Source organism: Drosophila suzukii, chromosome 2L (genome assembly GCF_043229965.1).
Source record: "Drosophila suzukii chromosome 2L, CBGP_Dsuzu_IsoJpt1.0, whole genome shotgun sequence".
Lineage (NCBI taxonomy): Eukaryota > Metazoa > Arthropoda > Insecta > Diptera > Drosophilidae > Drosophila > Drosophila suzukii.
This window is the reverse complement of record NC_092080.1, coordinates 24,665,877-24,687,084: the sequence shown is the minus strand read 5'-3', so window position 1 is coordinate 24,687,084 and position 21,208 is coordinate 24,665,877. Positions and strand designations below refer to the sequence as shown.

Sequence of the window (21,208 nt, the reverse complement as noted above, 5' to 3'; positions counted from 1 at the left end):
CCTGTGATGTGTCGGTAAGTCATCTGGTCTTCAGTAAAAGTGAATAAGAATAATAGTTATAAATTAATGACTTCACTATGGGCGAGGGTCGAAATGTAGATTATTGCTAAACAGTTGCTTTTTTACTGCATTTATTCATTTTACACACAATTTTTACGCAGCATTTTGTGCGACATCTAGTGTAATTTTACATAACCTAATAGTTGGAAATGTAACCACTTTTTTACCCAGGGTGTATTTATACAATGCATTTATATGTATATGTATATGTAAATTTGTATGTATGTATATGCTTATGTACAATGTACATGTACATCTACACATTTATTGAGAATTTCCTAGACAGAAGCCATATTTTAAAATTTTTCAGAAATTGAAAAAATCAAGCGTTGCCAGTGAAATGTTAAGATGTATCAAAATCTAACAGAAATGTTAAGATCTAACACAAAAATTCTTAACATTTCTGTTAGGAAACGTTGCATCTTAACATTTCATGAAGAGGAAGAGCAAATGGCGCCTCAATTCAAAAACATTGAATATTTTTTAGTTCTATAAAAATGACGGAACAGAGGACGAGAAGGGATAATAGAAAAATTACAGTACTTTTTTTTAGTGTTATTCATGTTGCCTATTGTATTTTTATCCTTCGGTATATTTTTGACTCCCATTTCCCCTTGCACCTAAGTCTAAAAATTAAGAAGGTTGTAAACAGTAATAAATATTATATTTATTCAGCACTTGCAATATTAAAAATAACACAAAACACAAAGAAGGAAAACAGCAAGATTCCCAGGCTAAAAGAAAACCCAAACAGACAACAACGGCCAACTTCGTCGGAGGTGAGGTTGGTGTGCTAGGTTTTTCATGGATTTTTTTGGCTGAAATGTGGTTAGTATTATCTCAGTTGTTGCAGTTATCGTTTTTTTTTGTCGCTGTCTTTGTATGGAAAGAGGAAAAGTATCAAAATTAAATTGATAGGGGAATGAATCACTTTATAAATCCAAAATAGGACAACTCTTATTTTTTTATTACCCGCAGCTTTTCCTTTGTAAATAAAAATTACTTATATATATTTTGCATAATATTTATCGCTTTTTTATTGGTTGTTTTTGTTTTCATTACATGTGTAATAATTTATTTTTGTTTTCCTTTGTATTTATTTGTTTCTGCACTACTTAAATATGAAACGTTGAAGTCAAATTTGTTTTTTCATGAACTGTTTAATTTGATTAAACTTTATTTGCTTGTGGTGCATTTCATTTGATGTTTTCGTTCATACTCCTCTATCTCCCGAATTCTCACTACATTTTCTATTGTTAATTTGCTCCACAATTTGTACATTTTATTTCTGCATTCTGAATCGTCAGACATATAATTATGTATATGTTGTATTTTGACAAGACGCGGATTTGTTGCTGCATGCTTAAATAATTAATATATAACTTATGCCATTATTTTGTGATTTTTTGTTCTTCTGGTTCCTTAGCCTTTGCACGTTTAACTTTTAACAATTTGAAGTCGCATTCAGTAAGCGGGGCAAATATGCTCGTATTTTGGGCATCGTTCCGTCTCGTATTTAAAGTTAAATATATAATATGTCATATATAAACACTCGGGTTATGTAAAATTTGTCAATGTATTTAATTGATTAATTATAAAAATGATTGTTTGTTTTGTTGTTTATCTCTTTGGGTTGTTAGCAAAAATTATACAAAAAAGTTTCGGTTTCTCTCGTCTCTGTATGTTTAACTATTTTAATCGTTTGTAAAATTTGGCCATAAGTACACGAAATTTGCTGAAAACCGTTTTAACGTTTTTGATTAACCATTTTTCGTCCCTATTCAATCGGTACTGTTGTTCTGCTTTATGTGTTATATAATTTATTTAATGTAATTCGTTTATTATCGTACTGGTTCTGGTCTGGAAAATAAAACACAAAAATTTAAGAGAATTAATTTACAATAATTAGTAAATTTTTTTATATTTTTGCATAGCAATTGTAATTTGTTTCTTTATTTTTGTCGCATATATTTTATTTAACTTTCTTTAATAAGCATAACAATGAATTTTTCATGCTTAAGGTCCATTTAAATAGTTTATAAATGTTTTATTTAATATTTTAATGGTTCGTTTATCGCCTTTTTAAATTTATACAATTTTACATAATTTTAGCTTAAGATAGACAAATTTTGGTTTGAATTTGTTTAAAAGTTTTGTTTCCTTTTTTTTCAGTTGTAGCTTAGAAAATGGTTTCTTAAATACAGAACGAAATGTTTTCTTTTAGAAAGTACAAACACACACAGGCATAAATAATTTATGAAATATGTTTTAATAACAAAAGTTTATAGATTTTAGAAATCTCTGCGCTCTTTCGCTTGGCTCTTGGCTTGGGTTTATTTCCAGTTGGTTATCATCCAGAAGATATCTAGCATATATGTTTCTCACAAAGTGTTGGCAACTAAAATCCGTAGTACCCTAATCTCGTCGAAGAAAAAATTATATATACAAAAAATGAAGACCACTCGATGCCATTTACAATAGACAAAGAACTACGCCACACAGAAGCCTTAAGAACTAGTTAGCAAATGTTGTGGTATGGTTACAATCTACGAAACTAAATGCCTACAGAGCAAAGCTTACAAGGTGAAGAAGAACAGAAGTCTATAATTATACAGTTAAGAGAATTGCTCGATTTAGAACTAGCAGCTACAATAAATATTAATCTTTATGTATGTTATGTATATGTTTATGCTTCTCGTGGAGGCTTAATGTTAATTAATATTTCCACACTTGCCATCTTCTATCATATATCGTAGAATATTACTCATATTTGTATTGTATAAATTTAACGCGGCAACATCTTATTCATAAACATATTTTTCCTCTTTAATTAGAATTACGTTAGAAGTGTTTAGCATTTATTTTGTGTTATCTGTGGTGGGTTCATTTTGTGTGTTCTCTCTTTGCTCTATCAATTTGTCTGTTCAACCTAAAATTAAGGTACAACTAAATGTAATTACATCGGTTTCCAGAGGGCGATATATATATTTCCTTCCTTAATAAAAACCAGCTGCCTGTCTGACCAAAGAAAAACCTTTCCTAAATTTTGTTTTCGAAGCCTCGCTTTGAATATTATTTTGGATTTAAATTGTCTTGCAGAGCTTACAAGTGTAAAAATAATAACTTAATTAGTTTTAGCGGTAAGTGGTAAAAACACACGCACAAATTGGTCGTTGAATAATATACACAAATTAATTTTTCTTTAAAGCTTTGGTTTCATTTATAATTTCTGCAAGCAACGTTGAAAGGTTTTCGAAATAGGGAAGCCTAAATAAATTTGTTTTTGTCCTTTTCTTTTTTAAAGTGAGATCAATTCAAGCTGTGTAAAATCGTTTTAAAATATGCTACAAAATTTTGAATAGGTTTCGTTAAGGGGAAACGTTATGCAAATAAAGTAAGAAAAATTGCTTTTGGGTTTACATATCGAGTTCAGAAATTTTAAATACGATATCGATTTCACAGTTGATAAGCTACAAAAGTATTGCGAGTAGCTTATAGACTCCCAATAAATTTTTGTGAATCTCTGAAATCTCGAGTTATTTTAAATGAATTGAAATATTTTCTGAAAGTATTTTCAACTTTGATTTTATGTACTTAAACGTTCAAAATGTTTTTAATTAAAAATGTAGCAATTCAAAAGCCGTTTTTTCTTAGCTTAGATATCATTTATTCCTGTTTGCGAATAGACAATGTGTGCGATTAGGCTTTGTGCTTGAATTTTGTCTGCACCTTCTTCTCCAAAAGAAAAACGGATCTTAACTAAGTTTAAACTGTTTGACGTGTGTGTGAAAGAGCTCTTCTGTAAGAGGATCTATGGGATTTTAACTCTAGGTTATTTCCTTTTTGATTTGTAACTCGCAGTTCGTTGTTGCTGATGTTGTGGTGGATGGGGCTGCAGTGGGTGGTGCTGGTGGCGTTTGCTTCTTGCTGGCCTTGGTGGCCATGGGGGCATGTGGGGGTGCTTGGTGGTGTCCCACGGGGACTGATACGCTGAGCACGGTTAGAGGGACAACCCGCTGGCGCTGCTGCTGCTGTCGCTGCTGCAGGGGCATCTCATCGTCGTCGGATTCATCTTCCTCTGGATTCTCATCCGCCTCCGCCTCCTCCTCCTGACTTTCCTCTTCGAGCGTCTGATGGTTGTCCTCACTGCCCACATGACTGCTGATTTTTTCCAGTGCATGACAGGCGGACATCTGGGCCTTTTTCATCGAGGACTCATCGCTGCTGTTGCTACTATCGAACAACTGTCCGGCAGTTGCCGCCGAGTCCGGCGAAAGGGGCGTTGTGGCCGTGGGGGGCGTGGCCAAAGCACTACTGTGGGGGGCTTCTATCTGAACCTCTTCGTCTTCCTCCTCATCCTCCTCGTCTTCATCTTCATCTTCGTCCATGTCCTCATCGCTGGATGTTTGACTGGGTTGGGGACTTTTAAGATTGTTGTTTGGGGGGGTTTTCTCGCCAATTTCTTGGTTTTTTTCCAGATCGCCTGGCTCCGAAATATTAGAGGGACTTTCCTCTTCTTCCACCTGCCGATCCTCTGGTTTTTCTTCGGGCTGCAGCTTTATTCTTTTGCTTTCTGGCTCTTCTAGCTTTTCAAAATCCCCTTCACTCACACAACAGTTTAGGGGCGTGGCACTCCGTCGCAGGCCATTTGTTGGGGGCTTTATCAGGGGAGATGGCTCCTGTTGATTATTATTATTAGCCCTGTCCTCCATTTCCTCTTCCTCCAGGTCCTCGTCCTCCTCGGGATCTCCCCGACCCTCTTCCACCGGTTCCTCCAGCCGGGTTTGCGGCTTGAATGGCATCTTTCGAAGATCCACTTTGCAGACCTGCTCCTCGTATTGCCTGCGATATCTCTGAAGTTGCTCCGTAAGGTCGGCTATATGGACGTCCTGTTTGTGGAGCAGTTCACTCAGTTGGATGTTATTATATCGGTATTGATGGTTCTCCTGCAGTAATCTCTGGAGTAGGCTGAGAACTCTCTCCCGGTCCCTGGGTCGAGTTTCTCTCAGGGATTCCACAGCCTGCTCCCAAGGTGGTAGCATGGCACTCGAGTCGGGCTCTCCGTTCAGACTGTCCGTATCATCAGTGTCTGTGGACAACTCGAATTCGCTGCCCAAATGGGTCTTACCATTTTTAAGGCTATGGATCCCGGATCCTCCCGAACTATGCTGGGACTTCTGATGGTTGGGATGATGGGGCGAACTGACCACGTTCGATGAGTGGGTACTCAAGTTCAGGCCAGCACTGGAGGACTGAGTGGGTGAGGAGGCCTGGCTTTTGTAGTACCCATGGCTGAAGTGATGCATGTGCGTTGGGTGGTGCGGGTTGTGATGTGGGGCAATGCCGCTCACCGCAACCACCGGCTGGTGGCTCATCAGGTTCTTGTTGATCCTGATCCGACTCGGTTCGTTGTTTGTGGCTGCCAGCGATGAACTTCCATTGCCGTTTGGCAGGGAACTGGAGCTGGGCAAAAGTTTGGCATGCTGATTAACGGTGGCTATGATGTGCTGCGACGGAGCTTGAGCTCCTGCCGGCTGCTGCACCACCTGGTGGTGCGACGACTGCTGATGGTGTGGCGACGTGGAGGAGGTAATTTCATTGCTGCCTCCCGCTGAAAACTCCTCCGGACTGCGCATGTTTCGGAGGTTAGTGGGTGTTGGCGGTGCTCCGGCAGCATTGGGTGGTCCAGTGGCTGGTGCTGCGGGCAGGTGGGCGGGTAGCGGGGAGTTGCTGCCACTCGAGGAGGTGTGTGGTGGTTCCACGACGTCCAGAGGAGCAGCCAGAACCTCGGGTGGCGATGTCGTGGGTGGCGGGGGTGTCTGCGATCGCTCCTGCTTGATGTGCACCACCTGGTGATCCGTCTCCTTCTCCCTCAATCTCTGACGCACCATCACCTCCCTTTCCAGCCGCTCCCTGTCCTTGTCCCGCTCCTTGGACAGAATACTCTTGCGCGGGGCCAAGGCCACGTTGGGTTGGTAGGTCCTCTCCGCATATCTCTTGTCCGTACTCCGCACGACCCGCTCCGGATTCTGGAGTTCTGGTGGTTCCTGGCAGGCATAGGGTAGCGAAGACAGCGTGGCGTTATAGGCGTGCAGGAAGGCCTTGGAGTTGGTGGGTCCCCAAGGTCGGAAGGCCGACGCGGAGTTCAGCGTGGGTGGTGGGTGGTGATGCGGCCCATGTGGGTGGGCCACCAGAACGGCCCGATGCTGGTGGCTCAGGGGATGCGTGTGCGGCAGGTGCTCTCGCTCCCTTTCCAGGTGTGCGCACATGAACTGATAGTGGTACTCAAACGTGGAGGCGGCCGACGACGCCCCCTTGAGCTGCTGCAGCTGCTTCTTGCCACTGGGAATGTCCATCTGCGGCTGCTTCATCGGTGGTGGCGGGGGCGGGGCCAAGGCGCCTACCAGGCCATGTGGATGGCCGGCCAATCCAAGAACATGCCCCGAGCCCAGGAGACCGTCGTCCATGAGCATTTCCGCCTGCAAAGAGGTTGAAGAAAAAGGAATAATCGTTAGAAAATTGATCGATCATAAAAGAGCTACACTTTGAAAAATCAAAAGTTATGAAAATTAAAAAAAATCGCCAATTAAATGCTACTACTTCATAGGGAAAAAAATAAATATCAGAGTCCATAGACAACAAAAATATACTTGGAATATCTAATGATCAAGTTTTGGAGATGGTTTTTCCCTGTGGAAGCTCTAAGGTTGCTAGAAAACTGATCGAGCAAAATAAGCAGAGGTAGCAAAACCAGTAGCCATCATCAATTTGAATTGCAGTCGGAGGCTAGCGAGTGGGCTAATTATAAACAAACAACCCAACTACCCGAGGAGCGATCCTCGAGAGCCAGACACCAAGCCCCAAACGCACCCCGCGGCTATGGCGCCAATTGTCATTGAGACCAAACCAGAATCCGGCGGAGGAAGGAGACTGAGGAGGCTCCGAACTGGACAGGCGGCGGCCTCCTGGTCCTCCTGGTCCTGGCACTGCAGACCGCTTTGAAGTGGCTGCCAGCAGTTGTCTCATTCTACATACTACCTCTCATTATACCCTGTACTGGCGGAGTCCAGGAGTATTTCGGTACTGGCGCTGGAAGATATGTTGCTGTATTCCTATCCGATCGAAAATTCGTTGTACTTATTGCTACTACAACTTACGCTAAGAAATTATAGTTTTTCATAGTTAGGATTGATTGTTTCCCAGGAGTCAAATGAAATAAATACCGAAATACGGGGCACACAACAGTCGATACCGAAGCTATCGCACATATTTGCATTATCAGCATGGTTAAAGGAAGAAGTGAATCGAGTGGGGGAAAACGAAGAGGAGCAATCCCAGCCGGTTTCGCGGTTTGCGTGTTTGTGTAGCTGTTAAAATGATTGGCACTGCGTCCAATTATGGACAACGCAACCTCAGCTGCATTCGCAGCAGCCATAAAGTGATTTTTGAATGGAGGCGGCGCCATTATCCATTACCCATTGCCATCGCCATTGCCATGGCCAACTACGTCCTCCAGTCCCATACCCATCCATACCCATGCCCCTACCATACCCATCCTCATTTCCAACGCAGAGGAGGTGTCACAGCGGCAGTTAAACAAATGGCCAAGGCAAACGATGTCGATGATCGAAACGAGTCTGTAGGAAGTCGCCTCTTGGAGATTTGCCGCTGAGTTGGTAAATGCTGAACCGAAAGGTGGGCTAATGATGATGGAGATCTGTAGATCCCAGAGCCGGAGATCAGCGAGCGTGTCAACAACGGCTCATTAGCATAATCATGGCATTGGGTTTCGGTATTTAGGGGAGATACCATTAAATTGTTGGTCTCAACTACCAGTTCTCGTTTTCTGCCTCCCTTCGCGCAACCTCAAAGTATGCAGCAAAAGTTTGCAACCAACTGACTTGTTGGCCATCATCTTGGGTTAACAAGTTGGCCCCGAAAAATGGCAACCCGCAAATAGATAAATAAATTGAAAAAACCACACTCCAAGGAGGGAGATTGGGCCGACAGACATGCCCCCAAACTGGCGACGATGGCAAGCTACAGAAAATATAAAATAAAATAAGACACACATTGGAGGAGCTAGGAAAGATATTGACGCGGCGATAAGAAAACTGGGAGCCAGACACATACTCGCACTCGCAGTGGAGGCCCACAAATGAACCATTAAACAGCAAAATCATAAAAATCAAGAGCCATAAAGAAGTCGTCGCGAAGGAGCGCCATCCCCAGCCCATCCGCGGCACCACCAACTGGCGGAGCAGCACCACCGAAACCGAGACGCAGCAGGAGATGCCTGCTCCTCGAGGCTCGGCGACCGACAGTCGCTTAACTGTAAGCAGATGGCAGCCAGCGATAGATGACGAGGCTCTGGGGCAGCCAGGGAGCTCAGGCGTGCACTCGGCGAAACAAAGATTGTCTTCCAAAATTATAAAATATTTTAATAAATTTAATCAATGACATTTATGACAGATTTAGAAAAGTTTAAGATTTTTACTACGTTCAAAAACATAGACTTCACAATCATGCTTTAGATATTATTTGGGGTATCAAAAATATCTCTATAGAACTTTGATCTGTTCAAAGTTTAAACATTCTTTACGACATCTCTTAAGTTCGTCTTAAGGTCTCTACCAAAATCGAAGAGGTTTGCTATTGAAAGCGATCTGTGCGAACCCACATATATTCTGATTTGAGACAGACTTTTCTCCCAGTGGAAGCAGAGTGGCTGAGGAGCAGTCGGCAGCTCAGTGACTCGAGTCTCCATGCTGGCGCACGCGTCGTCGCTGACGGTGCAATGACAAATTGCACTATTGGCGCAGGCGGGGCGGGGGCAGGTGGTGGCGGAGTCATCTTGGTTGCGAGTGCGGGTGCAAGATGGCCCCGTTCGGGTTCTTCCAGTATCGACGTCGCTAGTGCTTAAGTCCAAGGTCTTTTGCCATAACTCAGCACCAAAGATGCAGTGCAGCCGGGCCAGGGGACACGGGGGATCGTAATCTCTTAAGAAATCAGTTTGTATTAAAGAGTCTGTATACCCTGCCCATCAGTGGATATTCCAAAAAGTATGCCAACTCCCAAGACCAAGACCACCAAACCTATTTCTGAATTTCATCACTTAGAAAATCTTTAAATATAAAACGGTTCCTTTTGTTTAATGTTCACCCTTCAAACCCCAATTCCAATGAAGGCGATGGTCCCTGGTAAGTGTATCTAAGAAAATAATTGCACCCAAGTGACTGCGGCTGTTGCTCAGGGGTGTGGCGGAGGGGGTTCCAAGGGGGCAATCGTGGGCAAGGCAGCGACATGACTCCGCTTGACGATAAGATCATGGCAAATATTGACGACGACCGCGACGGACATGGACACAAGACTTGGGACATGGGACATGGAGATGGCGATGGCGATGGAGATGGAGATGGAGTTGCATGTGGATGTGGCTGCGGTTGCGGAGATGCCGATGGAGACGGCAACGGCAATGGCAAACGGCGTTGACAATGAAGTCCGACCGAGTCATGTATGGGTGCAACGCCAACAACAGCAACATGCTCAGCGGCAACCACTTGCGCCCCATTGATTTAGACTGGCAATTATGCAGCCAAAGATCGCCGTCGTCCTGCTGTTGCTGCTTTCATGCATGTTCCTCAATTGACGAGGATGGTTTTGGGTCTGCGGTCCGGGTTCGGGATCGGATCGGGATGCTGGGACGCAGTGGCGGCCATGTGGAAATGGAGCAGCGACCCATATGCATTTAACATTGCACCGACATCGTCGTAGTTTGGCTGCTGTCAGCTTCATCTGCATTTCTTGGCGTCATCTTGTTGGCGCTGCTTATTTTGCGATGCACTCGAAGAATTGCCATCAATCAACAAAACTAATTTTAAGAAATTAATTTTAATATTGTTCCAATATGTATGCTCCATATACGATGGAGAATTTTACCAGAAAACAACGTTAACAGGTAAAAGAGGTGTTAATTAAATTTGTATCTGCTGTTTAGTGCTTAAGAGTTTTTACAACTACCGAAGAGAGCAAAAAATCTAAGAAGAATCACTCGGCTTGAAGCTTAAAATTAGTCTTAATAAGTTGGCCGGGGTCGACTTTGTATATTTCCCGACCATTTTTACAGCCATCGGTCTTAAATTGGAGGAAATTTGAGATCAAGTTTTATTTTCAATCAAAAAATAAAACTCAAACAAGTTTCCAGAAAATAAATATCAAAATGTAAGAGTTGTTTGTCTAGCCAAAAATAAAACCAATAGAATAATCATTGTTTTTAGAGCTGAAAATAAAATTCAACATGTAATCATTATATTTTGAGATTTTTTGAAATCGATTATCCCTCAAGTTTTTAATAAAAATTTGAAAAAAATAAAAATTAAACCGGATATTGAAACTATGATGCATCAGAAATGTGGTTTAACAAATAATAATAATGAAAAATGATGATTGGATCGTGTTGCCTTGCAGTCTCTATAAAATTGTTAAATCACAAGTCTATGTAAAAATCTTTGGAGTATTTTTATGTAACCAGAACATTACATTTTTTCGGTGTAATCCTGGTTTTCTGCTGCTGTTTTTGTTTGCGTCTGGCGCTGGCCGTAAACTTGTTTACCCCGCCGAATTCGTATCGACATTACACTCGCTACTATCCCATTTCTCTTCCCTCTTTTCCGACGGCGACATTTTACAATTTTCCATTCGTGTTGTTGTCTGTCTCCTCGGAGGAAAGAGAGCGAAGGAAGCGCCAAAATCCGCAACAAAATAAAAAACAAAGCCGGCCACTAAAAAGTAAGTTACAGAAGCAGAGTTGACTATTGTCAAAAGTCTCGAAGCATGACCATGACATACACGGCCAACTAGGGAGCTCCAAGAAAAAGGGTTCAAAGTGTTACTCAGCTTTGTTTAATTCGAAGTTAATTTTAATCTTCGAGTTCTTAAAATATCCGTACTCTGAGACAAGTAATTAGTTTATTAGAGTGCATACCTTTTCCTCTAAGTATATATATAATATTAGAACAATAGTGCCATCAGATTAATTCCTAAAGCCGTTGCAACTCGTCAGAATCTCCCATTCCCTTAGTTCACTTCTGGTATTCCACATTATTAGCTACCCACATGCTTATTACTTCTTGCAGATCCATTATAATTATGGCTAATTTAATTAAAGAGAATAATAATCATCAGCACTTCGAGCGCAACGCGCAGAACTCAAAAACTGTAAAAAGCGCGAAACAAATGAAGAAAGCCCAAGAAAAAGAAATTAAAATAGGTATAAAAATAAATTGCAAAGGGGAGGAACAAAAAGATATATGAGAGGGACTAACAAGAAAAATACGTTGCGTTTAGAAAAATATTTAAATCAACTTTTAATGGAGTCGAAAACAAATTCCACTTCAGGTTCAGGCTGGCTGGGTGCAGTTTCTTTAATGAGCAAGGGAAATTCCAATAGGAACTAAATGAAACCGAATCTGCGCGTAAGATAAATAAAAAGCTAATGCCTTGTCTACTAAATCATGTCGGGGTCGCAGTTCTGGGAGCGATTCCTGCACTTCACTCTTATTCCTCGAGTGTTTTTCCTGCTCTGCACTATGCAATTTCTCTGTCCAATTAGCGTGCGACGTTTTGAGTGATGGCACAAAGTCAGACAATGCGCAAGCGCAACTGCGGCGAATGCACACCGAGAAAAATGCACACCAATATAGGTTTGAAATAACACTTTATGCCACAGTAAATTTCCTACGATATGGCAGACTTTAGGTAAGTTCATGAAAGCAGTAACATATCCTTTAGGCTTTAAACCAAGACTATGAGTCGAGATCGAATAGGCAGCACTAATAATTCTTGCTCTTTTAATAGCGCGTTAATTTGTGGACTTACTACTAATTAAAATGGGAAAATATACAACGCCAATCCAATAACAGCCTTTTTTCCTGTGCAACAGTCACACTTAATTTTATGCAGCGCGGTAAAAAGAGTAACAAATTGCAACATTGCATTGCATTTTTATGACAGCCGCCGTGCCATATTTTCAAAATTTACGAGGCCAGCTTCTGATTTCGCTCTTGGCCGCTCTAATCAAGCCTTCCATTGTGCTGCTGATGATCCACCAAAACCGGGGAGATCCCTCCCCTCGAAAGAGACTCAAATTTATTGTCATTAATCATGGGGACTCTGCACCGGGTTTTCGGCTTTGACTTTGACTTTGGTCTTGGACTTGGTCTTGGACTTGGACTTCAACGTGGACTTGGACATGGACAATTTGCTCCATGCCGCCGCTGCAACTGCTGCATAGCCATTATCATCTGTCCCGAGTCGAGTCGAGTGGGGCTTCGTATTGATCAGCAACATGTTGTTGCCGCAACATGGCAATTAAGGCTGGGTTCCAGATGGAGAAAAAATAAAGTTAGTTGGCAGCCGCCTCGGCCATCATGGGGCTGAAATTTATTTGTTGCCCGCCAAGGCTTTATTGTCTGTGCCACGGAAATGGATGGAAACGTCACTGAGACGGGGTAGCTATCATATGGGATCCACTTGAGTCGTAGAGAATGTGAGAACTTTACGAGAACTTTGCAAGGAAAATAGTAAGGGCTATACAAGGCTGGAGTCCATTTTAAAATTTAAATGAAAATGTGATACATTTTAATATACAGAAAGGAATAGCCAACCAAACGTAATTTGTTTTTTTTTAATGGTTTCTTAAGATTACCCAAAGTTAATTTGTGTAATGGCTTGTACATTTAAAAGCATGTTAGGGAACCAATTTTTTACTTCTCTAGAGTATTCTTTTTCCGCCCTAACTTCCCCATAAAACAAAACTTCCCTCCGCTTGGTATATGGGAAGATAAATGTTGACTTTGTCAGGGTGCTCCAAAAGCTGCAGCAGCAGCAGCAACTGCAGCACGAGCAGCAGCAGATAGAGCTCCCCGCTTCATTATGGGTCATTTGTTTGCTGCATAATTGGCCACAGCAATTGGCCCACAAAATTTATGATTTGTTTTGGCCTTTTCTCTGGACACTGTGAGAAAACGGTAAATGATAGGCCCACCTTCGCTTCCCCTCTGCTCTTCCCTGTCCGTTGATGTTGTTCTTGGGCTAATGAAAATCTTCTGGGGCATGGCACCAAAATCAACATGAACATCCCGGCCACGCCCCAAACGCCCATCAACTGTCGCTTGTGGTGGGCGTCACTTTTTAACCAGCTCATCCCCACCAGACCCTCTCTTCATTTCTCCCTCTGCATGGTCCATGTCATTTAAATTAAAAAGTTTAACCACAGCAAATTAGAGAAAACTTCTCGGCAACTTTTGCCCGCCCCTCTAGGGGAAAAACTTCCCGGCCACGCCCCCAAGACAGGTCGAAACGTCAGTCAAACTTTGCATAGAATATAGTGGTTTGGTGGAAGTCTTACCGAGTATTTGGACTACACAGAAAACATAAGATCAATGATCAAATATGTACCGTTTTTTCACATTTAAAAAATGTTCTATATTATTATTATTATATTCCTTGTAAAGAGTAAAATAATTTATTTGTGCCAACCTGAAACTGATGATATAAGATGCTATATTTCATTATTATATAACATATTTTATCTTTTTATTTTTTTCACTGCAACCATTTATGAATATTTCCATATAGATTTCACAGTAAAAGTTACAGAAGGAAAAATTCAAAAGCAGGTCTGACTTTTGACAAAGTCAAGCTCCAGTCGGTTGGCACTCGAATAGGGAATGACTGACAGGCAGGGAGAAAGGGCCTTATAGAATGGGAAGGAGGTAGTGGATGGGAACCTGGAAATGTTTGTCAAACTGTCAGTGAGGGAGACACCGCTAGAAAGATTTTCGCGACTCTTGAAGGTGTTTGGCATTTAGTGCTCATTGTTGACCATTTGACCTCCTCCTGCCGCCAATCTTTTACAGTTGAAATGGTCGAAAACTTTGCACAAAAATGCCATAAAGAAAGAGAGAGGTTTGATCCCCGGCGATTTATGAAAATGTTCGCCGGCAATCCTTGTTTAGCGTTTTCCAGCGGCTTCGTTTCGATTCAATTCGCAGTGCTTCGATTTATTTATTGCCAGCATTTCCATCTGACCAAAGATGGTCACCAGGGACAAGCAGACGAGGGCCAGTAAAACTTTATGACCGCCAGCTGATCTGCAGTTCTATGAGCTGCAGCTAGCGGCAATCGCAGCCTTTCCCGGCCAAATCATGCGGGGTTTTGCGGCTTTAATTAGGACCAGAGGATCGGATTCGGGAGGAAATCTGTTCTGTAAATTCTGCTGCTCCGTTAAAACTGCGGGCCAATGGAATTGCCATGGGAGCTTTTTTGGGGCGTGTGTTGGCTTGGCTCTGTTTGTAATTTTTCGTTTGTCACCGCAACAAGAATTTCATTTTATGGCAGTTCTCGAGCAGCGAACAGGAAATGTCATTGAACCGAGGGTTTCGCAAAATGAAACCCTCTAGCCAGGCAGGCAAAGGCATCAGCTTCAGAAGCAGAAAATCAGGCGGGGAGTGGGTGTAGAACGAGAAGTCCCTGCTCAAAAGACAAATGCCAAAAACATTAAAGAATGAATACGAGTGGAAGAAGAGAACCACAAAAGCTTCCGCCACAAGCATCCAAAAAGTGTTGGGCTAAGATATTCTAGGAGATTCTAGATATAAACCGGAGGTATGATACTTTGATATTATTGTTTTAATATTTAAATTAGTTTCTATCATTACTATCTACACAATAAAAGTATTGTATTTGGAAGTAATTGGCTAATAACCATTTAATTCTAGATAAAGGCCTTGTTAAGTATAATTAGGTAAGTATTATTTATTAGTATTATTATTATTATCAAAGTTCCTATTTCCCTCTATGGCACATTGACCGCTTCTTAGAGCGTACAGAATTCGTTTTTAATTTGAGCGTAAAAAGTGTTTCTTTTGTGGCTGACAGGCGAGGCGAAAGTCAAGTTTAATTCATTGTTAAAATATATGTATAACAAAGAAAAAAGGGGTTAAAAGCACACCCACTTGCAGCAGCGATAGGGATAGCGTTGGCCCAACGCCCAACGTATGCAATGCAATTAATGCGATGCCCCCAAGCGGGAGACATCACAGTATATGAATCACAACAATGGGGAAAATGGACGGAGAACTCCTTGGATTCTCCCGCCCTCCCGTTCTTCCCATTGTGAGCCCTAAGTGGAGGAGAACGGATTTCTGGGAAATGGCAACCTCTCTAGGGTATTCGAGTCCTGCCCTCCTCCACCCATCACCCTCTCACCCTCTCCGAATTACCCTTGAATCACGGCCCACACAATGTTCGTTCAGCACACTAAAAAGTGAAAAAATATATCCTGCATGCCAGTACATCCAAAGTTTCACCCCTCTTTGGATTTTTGTTGTCTAATTAAATTTCTGCTGGGGCATGCCAGTGCAACTTGCGCACAGCATTTAAACAGCAACTCGAGCGAGTTCGGGGGGCTTGGGTAACCCCCGAACAACAATCCGTGGAGCACTTGAGAGGGGGCTGGAAAAATAGAACCAGAAAACCCCTACAGTCCCGGGCCTCCTTTATTTGCATTGCTGCAATACTAGATGGTTTTTTTCCACTGCTGGCTCTGCTGATTTTCTGCCGCATTTTGTTGTATCCTTGCGGGAATTTCAAATGAAAGTAGCAGTGGAGTGGAAGTGGAAGATGGAGCCGAGCGGAGCGGAGGGAGCGAAATGTCGAGAGGAGCTCAGAACGGAAAAAACAGAAATAAAATGCCAGAGTCGGGAGGAAAAATAGGGAAAAAAGTAATAAAGTCATTTAGATTTGCGAGGCTTGGGGTAGATATGGCAGCAGGTCCTGCAGGGATATGCGCTTGCGGTCCACCCCAGAAAAAAACCCGCACACACACACAGCCTGACAGGAATTGGGCAGCAGCAGCACCTGAATTTGCGGAGAAGTCCCATTTTTTGCGCTCTCATTTTATTTTTTAAGTTTGGAATGTTAATGAACTCAGTCATCGGAGGACTGTAAAAAATATTTCGTATTTTGCACTCTTTTTTTGCCCCCTCCACTTGAACGTTTGGCTTGGTCGAGAGGTTTATGCAATTTCGCTTCGCATTTCTGGCACTTCATTTGGTTGCATGCCTCCAGTGCCTCAACTAGGGCCACGTCCTCCTGCAGCGCACCAGACATGAATGGGCCTCTCCGGGAGGCATCAGCCCAGCATCCATCCATCCATCCGTCCGTCCATCCATCCGTCCTGGGCTGTAGCTCATTAGCACGCCTGGATGAAGTAGATCGACCTGAAAAAACTATATATATGAAACTGCTACAGCCCTGTCCCCACTTGGAAATCTGCTGGTCTGTTATTTTAATTTGATGCCAGAGTTGTTCGGATAGTTTCTAATTATTTATGCACAAAAGATTTCCCTTCAACTTTCTGATCCTAGCGAGGATGTTTCGTGGTGTGGGGTCAGCTGGGGCATGGTTTTATTAGTGTTTAACTAGTTAGTTTTGAGGAGTTACCGTAATTGATGGGGCACTGGTTTACCCTAACAAGTAAGTTAGAATGCTAACAATATGAATAATATTCATTTGAGGTCACTTGGACGAGGTGTCCCTTCATTTGTAAGGTCCGTCTTATCTTCAAGAATCATTATACCAATTTCCAACCACATCTTTATAACCCCCCACCATTCAAAAGGCAAGTGTTTGTTTGAGGCGTTTTCCGCTGAATGCGGCGATGTTGCATTTGTTGCACTGGCTATTTTCGCTATTGTTGCGGGTAGATCTCCTCGCATACACAAATTAGTTATAATTATAGAGCAAAATGCGAGATGAGGAGCCCGTTCCGAGCCCGAATGAATGAAAGAAATTAATTTCTCAATTGCATTTTGCCACGCATTTTATTGTCGGCCCCAGCGATGCCGCTCTGTGGCTGCGAGTTTTCCGTTTTCCGTTTTCGGAGGCGGCAACCGCGACGAAGGGGGCGGCGGAAAGTCCACCAGGGGCAGGAGGCGGTTTTCCGAGGGGGGGTTGTGAAGTTTGGGGAGTCATCGCTGGCCGTGGCGTCGGCGGCGGCTTATTTGGTGTCTGTAATTTGAAACGCTTCTCTGACTCGGAAAAACTGCAGCCACTTTTGTTGCTGCCGTTTGTGGGATTTAATTTCAGCTTTGCTGGCCAAAAGCGCCGCTAAATGTCTGCAGAATATTTCAAATCCACACGCAGTTTTTCCCTGCAGTTGCACTGGCAGTTTTAAGTTGCAGTTTGCTGCGTTTCCGCTCGCATCGAGAATTCCGCCGCTGGCAATTTTTCTAGACGAGTCATGGGGAGTCAGGGGATCGCGACGACGACCATTATAAATGATGGTTATTTTATAATTGTGGAGTGTTCGGTTTAGTTTGGATTCGTTCGGTTCGGTTCTTCGGCCACTGCATGTGGCATCCGTTGCAGTCGAAAAACGCATTTCGTGGCCATTTTTAATAGTCAAACAAAGAGAGATGGAGATGGCAACCAGATAGACAGCGGCGGTGGAAAAAATAGTGCAAAGATTTTCCCTTGATGCGAACAACTGTTTTATCTGATTTTTTGTAATTGATATCATTTACATTAATAATAGTTTTCAAGCAGAGAAGTTTATGTCATAAAGGGACACACGTTGAATAAATTACACAGTTTCTGTCTACAGCAAAACGATTTTAGATTAGGATTTTCGATAACTTTACAAAGTATGTGTTATCCGATTTGGGTTTCTCACTTAAAAATTACTTTGCGTATTTTTCAAAGTTGTTATAGGCACTACTGCTACTCGAACCTCAATTGTGGAATCGAAGGGGGTTAATAGAGAGAGATTCAGATAGTTTGCAGGCAGTTGGGCCGCCGGCGACGTCAACATCAGCAGCGGGCAGTAAATCCATCAAAGAGTTAATTGCCACATTGCCGCCAACTGGCGATTGTTGCTGCAGTTGCTGCTGCAGTAGCCAAATGGCCAACAGGCAAAGGCAACTCGGCGCTCTCCTGCGTCCGCAAACGGTAGTTAAAGTGGCTTCCAATCCCCAGACTTTGGCCCTCGGGGCAGACAACTGAAAAATGAGCCCGAAAAAGCAGCCAGGTTTAGCGAATTGTTAGGCGGTCTGTGTTCTGATGATGGGGTTTGAAATAAAGATGAAGACGGGACTGTAAATGGAGATTGAGTTGAGTAAAGTAGATGAAGATGAAGATTCAACTGGGCACGTGACCGGGCAACCGGAAACCTCCGGGAAACCCGACATGTCAATGGAATCCGACAGAGGTCTGAGTGAAATCCAAGTATCCTTGAATGGAGTTTGGTTCATTAATGAAGAGGGAGAATCGGTGGGCCTAAGGGGATTGCTTAAATAATCAGATAATTACGAAAATGGTCCAGATACAATTTCGCAATTTCTACAACGTAATTAAATCGAACTTATGAAAGCCTTTAGATATCATTGACAATGTCCATATATAGAATTTACGATAAATGGAAATTAAGTTGTACATCAAAACGAATGCCTTTTTATAATTTAAAATTAAGGATACGATAAAAAATGTATTATATTAAATAAATTATTGCACTTATTTATATGCATATTTATAAACAAGTCAAGTACAAATTGCTACATGAGTAATGAACAATAATTGTCAACCTCTTTGCTTATCATCCTTGTTTTTTTAAAAATTCGTTTTGAATTAATTTAATCAATATATTGCTTCGCTCTTAGAGCAATCAATTAACATAATGACTAATTACACTGCACATCTTGGTCAAAGCACAAGCCACTGGTGGTTCCCTTTTCCTTCTTTAATTTCTTCTTTATCGATTGCAGTCTGCCACCACTCCATGAGAATTTCTTTCGGCCGTCACACACTGCGTATGAGTTATGCATTTCCCTCCTTTTCCGCCCGCTACTGCATTTCATGTGTCAAATGGCGCATGGCGTAGAAAATATTATTCGCATTCGCATTTGGATTGCATTTGGCATTCGTATTCGTTTTCGCATTTTCCATTTGCATTCAATGGAAATTTCAGCATTTTTCGCCTCTGGACTTTGGCCCCATAAAACTGGGAAAATGGGGGAGGGGTGTGGTTGGGTTATATGCAAAGTGGGTGAATTGGTGTGGCACCTTTTGGTCGGTTTAGTGGCGAAGACTGTATGGTCATAATTACAATCAAATTTTAATGGCCAAGTGGCGCCAACGGCAGCCGCCTGACATGGCTAAATAAGTCTTAACTATTTGTAATTGCTTTCTTTGTTGCCTTTTGCACATTCTGGCGCTAAGAGCCAGGGCTTAGCCCTGCTCTCCCCCAATTTTTGTCGGCTCTTTGTTTGCGTAATTGAAACCACTCTTGTTTTTTCTTATTTCTGTAGTTCCCCACCCCACTTTTCGGTGGAACTACAAAGGATCACGGGGACCCCCGCTTAACCCTTTTTTGCCGCCTAGAAGCGGGGGGCTCAGGTAATTCAAGCCCCGGCTTTCGTGGGGTCATTGACGGCAGCTGAACTGAAGAGTCAACGCTTTGATGTGACTTCTTTTGCTTCTAAAAAGAGCCCTCTCCTTCGGTCAGTTTATTATTTAAATACTCGTAGCACACAAAACTAAATTATTGTAGCTGGCCTGCCACATTGTTGTCGTGGCCGATGTCACATTTGTCGGCTTCTTTTGAAGCATCAAATGTTATTTGATATGCCTCGGCCTCTGGTTCTCTTCCTTTTCCTCATGGTACTCCACTCAAGCCATGTGTGATTAAACTACAGGTAAACAATCGAGTCAAACGGAGGAAAACAACCGCAGGGACAGAGATGTCGGCTAACTGTTCCAAATAATTTTAGTCTCACCTCCTTTAGAATTATTTAAAAATATATAGTTCGGAAAAATTGTGTATATATATGTATCATTATTCTTTAAGTTAGTCTTAAATGACTGAAGTCATAGTACCCGTAGTACCCAATCTTTAAATTATTCGCCTTTTAAAAAGAGTTAAAAAGAGTAGCCTGTCAACTAGTTGTGAGTCAAGACTTAAGAATTTAAGTAGTATTTTACCATAACCTATTCCCTCAAATAAATTTTTCAACCAAACTTTAAGTGAAACATTGCTTTTAATATTTTAAAAATGGTTAGCTTCGGCTGATATCTCCAACTTGGCATCCCTATTTTGAAGCGATGAGCGGAGAGTTCAATAACTTGGTCAAGAAACCGCAACCGCAGACAAAAGCCCGAAACGAAGATCTCTCGGCCCGAACCCCATCCCATCCCAAAACCAAGTCGAAAACCCCAAAAAAAGGAGCTCGAACTGAGGGGATGGGGAGACAGAGACAGAGACAGAAACTAGGTGTGTCTGGAGGGGAATCGCCATAACTGGAATGTGGCGGATGACTGGATGGTCGGATGGTCGGATGGTTAGATGTTGGGATGGCTGGATGGCTGGACCGGAGGGGCGTGGCTGGTAGAAAAGGGCGCAGCCGGCGACAGACAAACGAAGCTCCACGGTCTCCGTTTTAACGTGGTCTGCGTTTCCTTTTCCTCGGTTTGCTGAGTCAGACCTTGAAATGCCGCAGATGTCTGAAAGGTAGGCCTACCCCGCTCCACCGCGCCTTTTGCAAGGCAAACCAGATTGGGCTCGTTTTCCTGCTCGTTTTATTTGGCCGTCATCCATCCAAATCAGGTTTGAGCTGGCAAGGTCCTCTCCCGTGAAGCCTCCTCCTTCCCCTCCTGCTTCAACCAAAACCAAAACGCGCACGAATGTAAAAATCTCGTATAAAAAATATCCCGCAAAAAATACAAAAAAACACTCAAACTGAAAAAGAGGAGACAGCGAAACGAGTTCTGTGCGTTGCTGATCTGTTTCTGTTTTCTGGCCGGGGCTCTTGGTCATGGCTTCCAGCTTATGTTGGCTTAGCCGGGTTGTAAACCCACCCCCTGCGACGCCCCTGCCATCCTTCCTGCCGCTGCAGTTGCGTGCCAAGAACTTGTCTTTGGCCATGTCGAAATAATAAATGCATTTGGAATTAGAGACTCTTATGCCAATTACAAACAAAATGGTTTCAGGCCGCATTATCCTCAAACATTATGACAGACCAAGAAGCAACAACACCCGATGCGAAAAGGCCAGAGATCTCTTGGGAAGAAACTGCAGCTAAAACTGCCAGTG

At 42.6% G+C, this 21,208-nt stretch overlaps 1 protein-coding gene across 1 annotated transcript in view; it reads right to left on the bottom strand.

The window, feature by feature from the left end:
• Positions 1 to 1,063: 1,063 nt before the first annotated feature.
• Positions 1,064 to 21,208, bottom strand: part of Snoo (Sno oncogene) — a 94,576-nt gene continuing 74,431 nt past the window's right edge. The window contains exon 2 of the mRNA XM_017086834.4: positions 1,064 to 6,539. Coding sequence (XP_016942323.3) covers positions 3,888 to 6,539 — 2,652 coding nt within the window. The 3' untranslated portion in view covers positions 1,064 to 3,887. The remainder of the gene's footprint in view (positions 6,540 to 21,208) is intronic.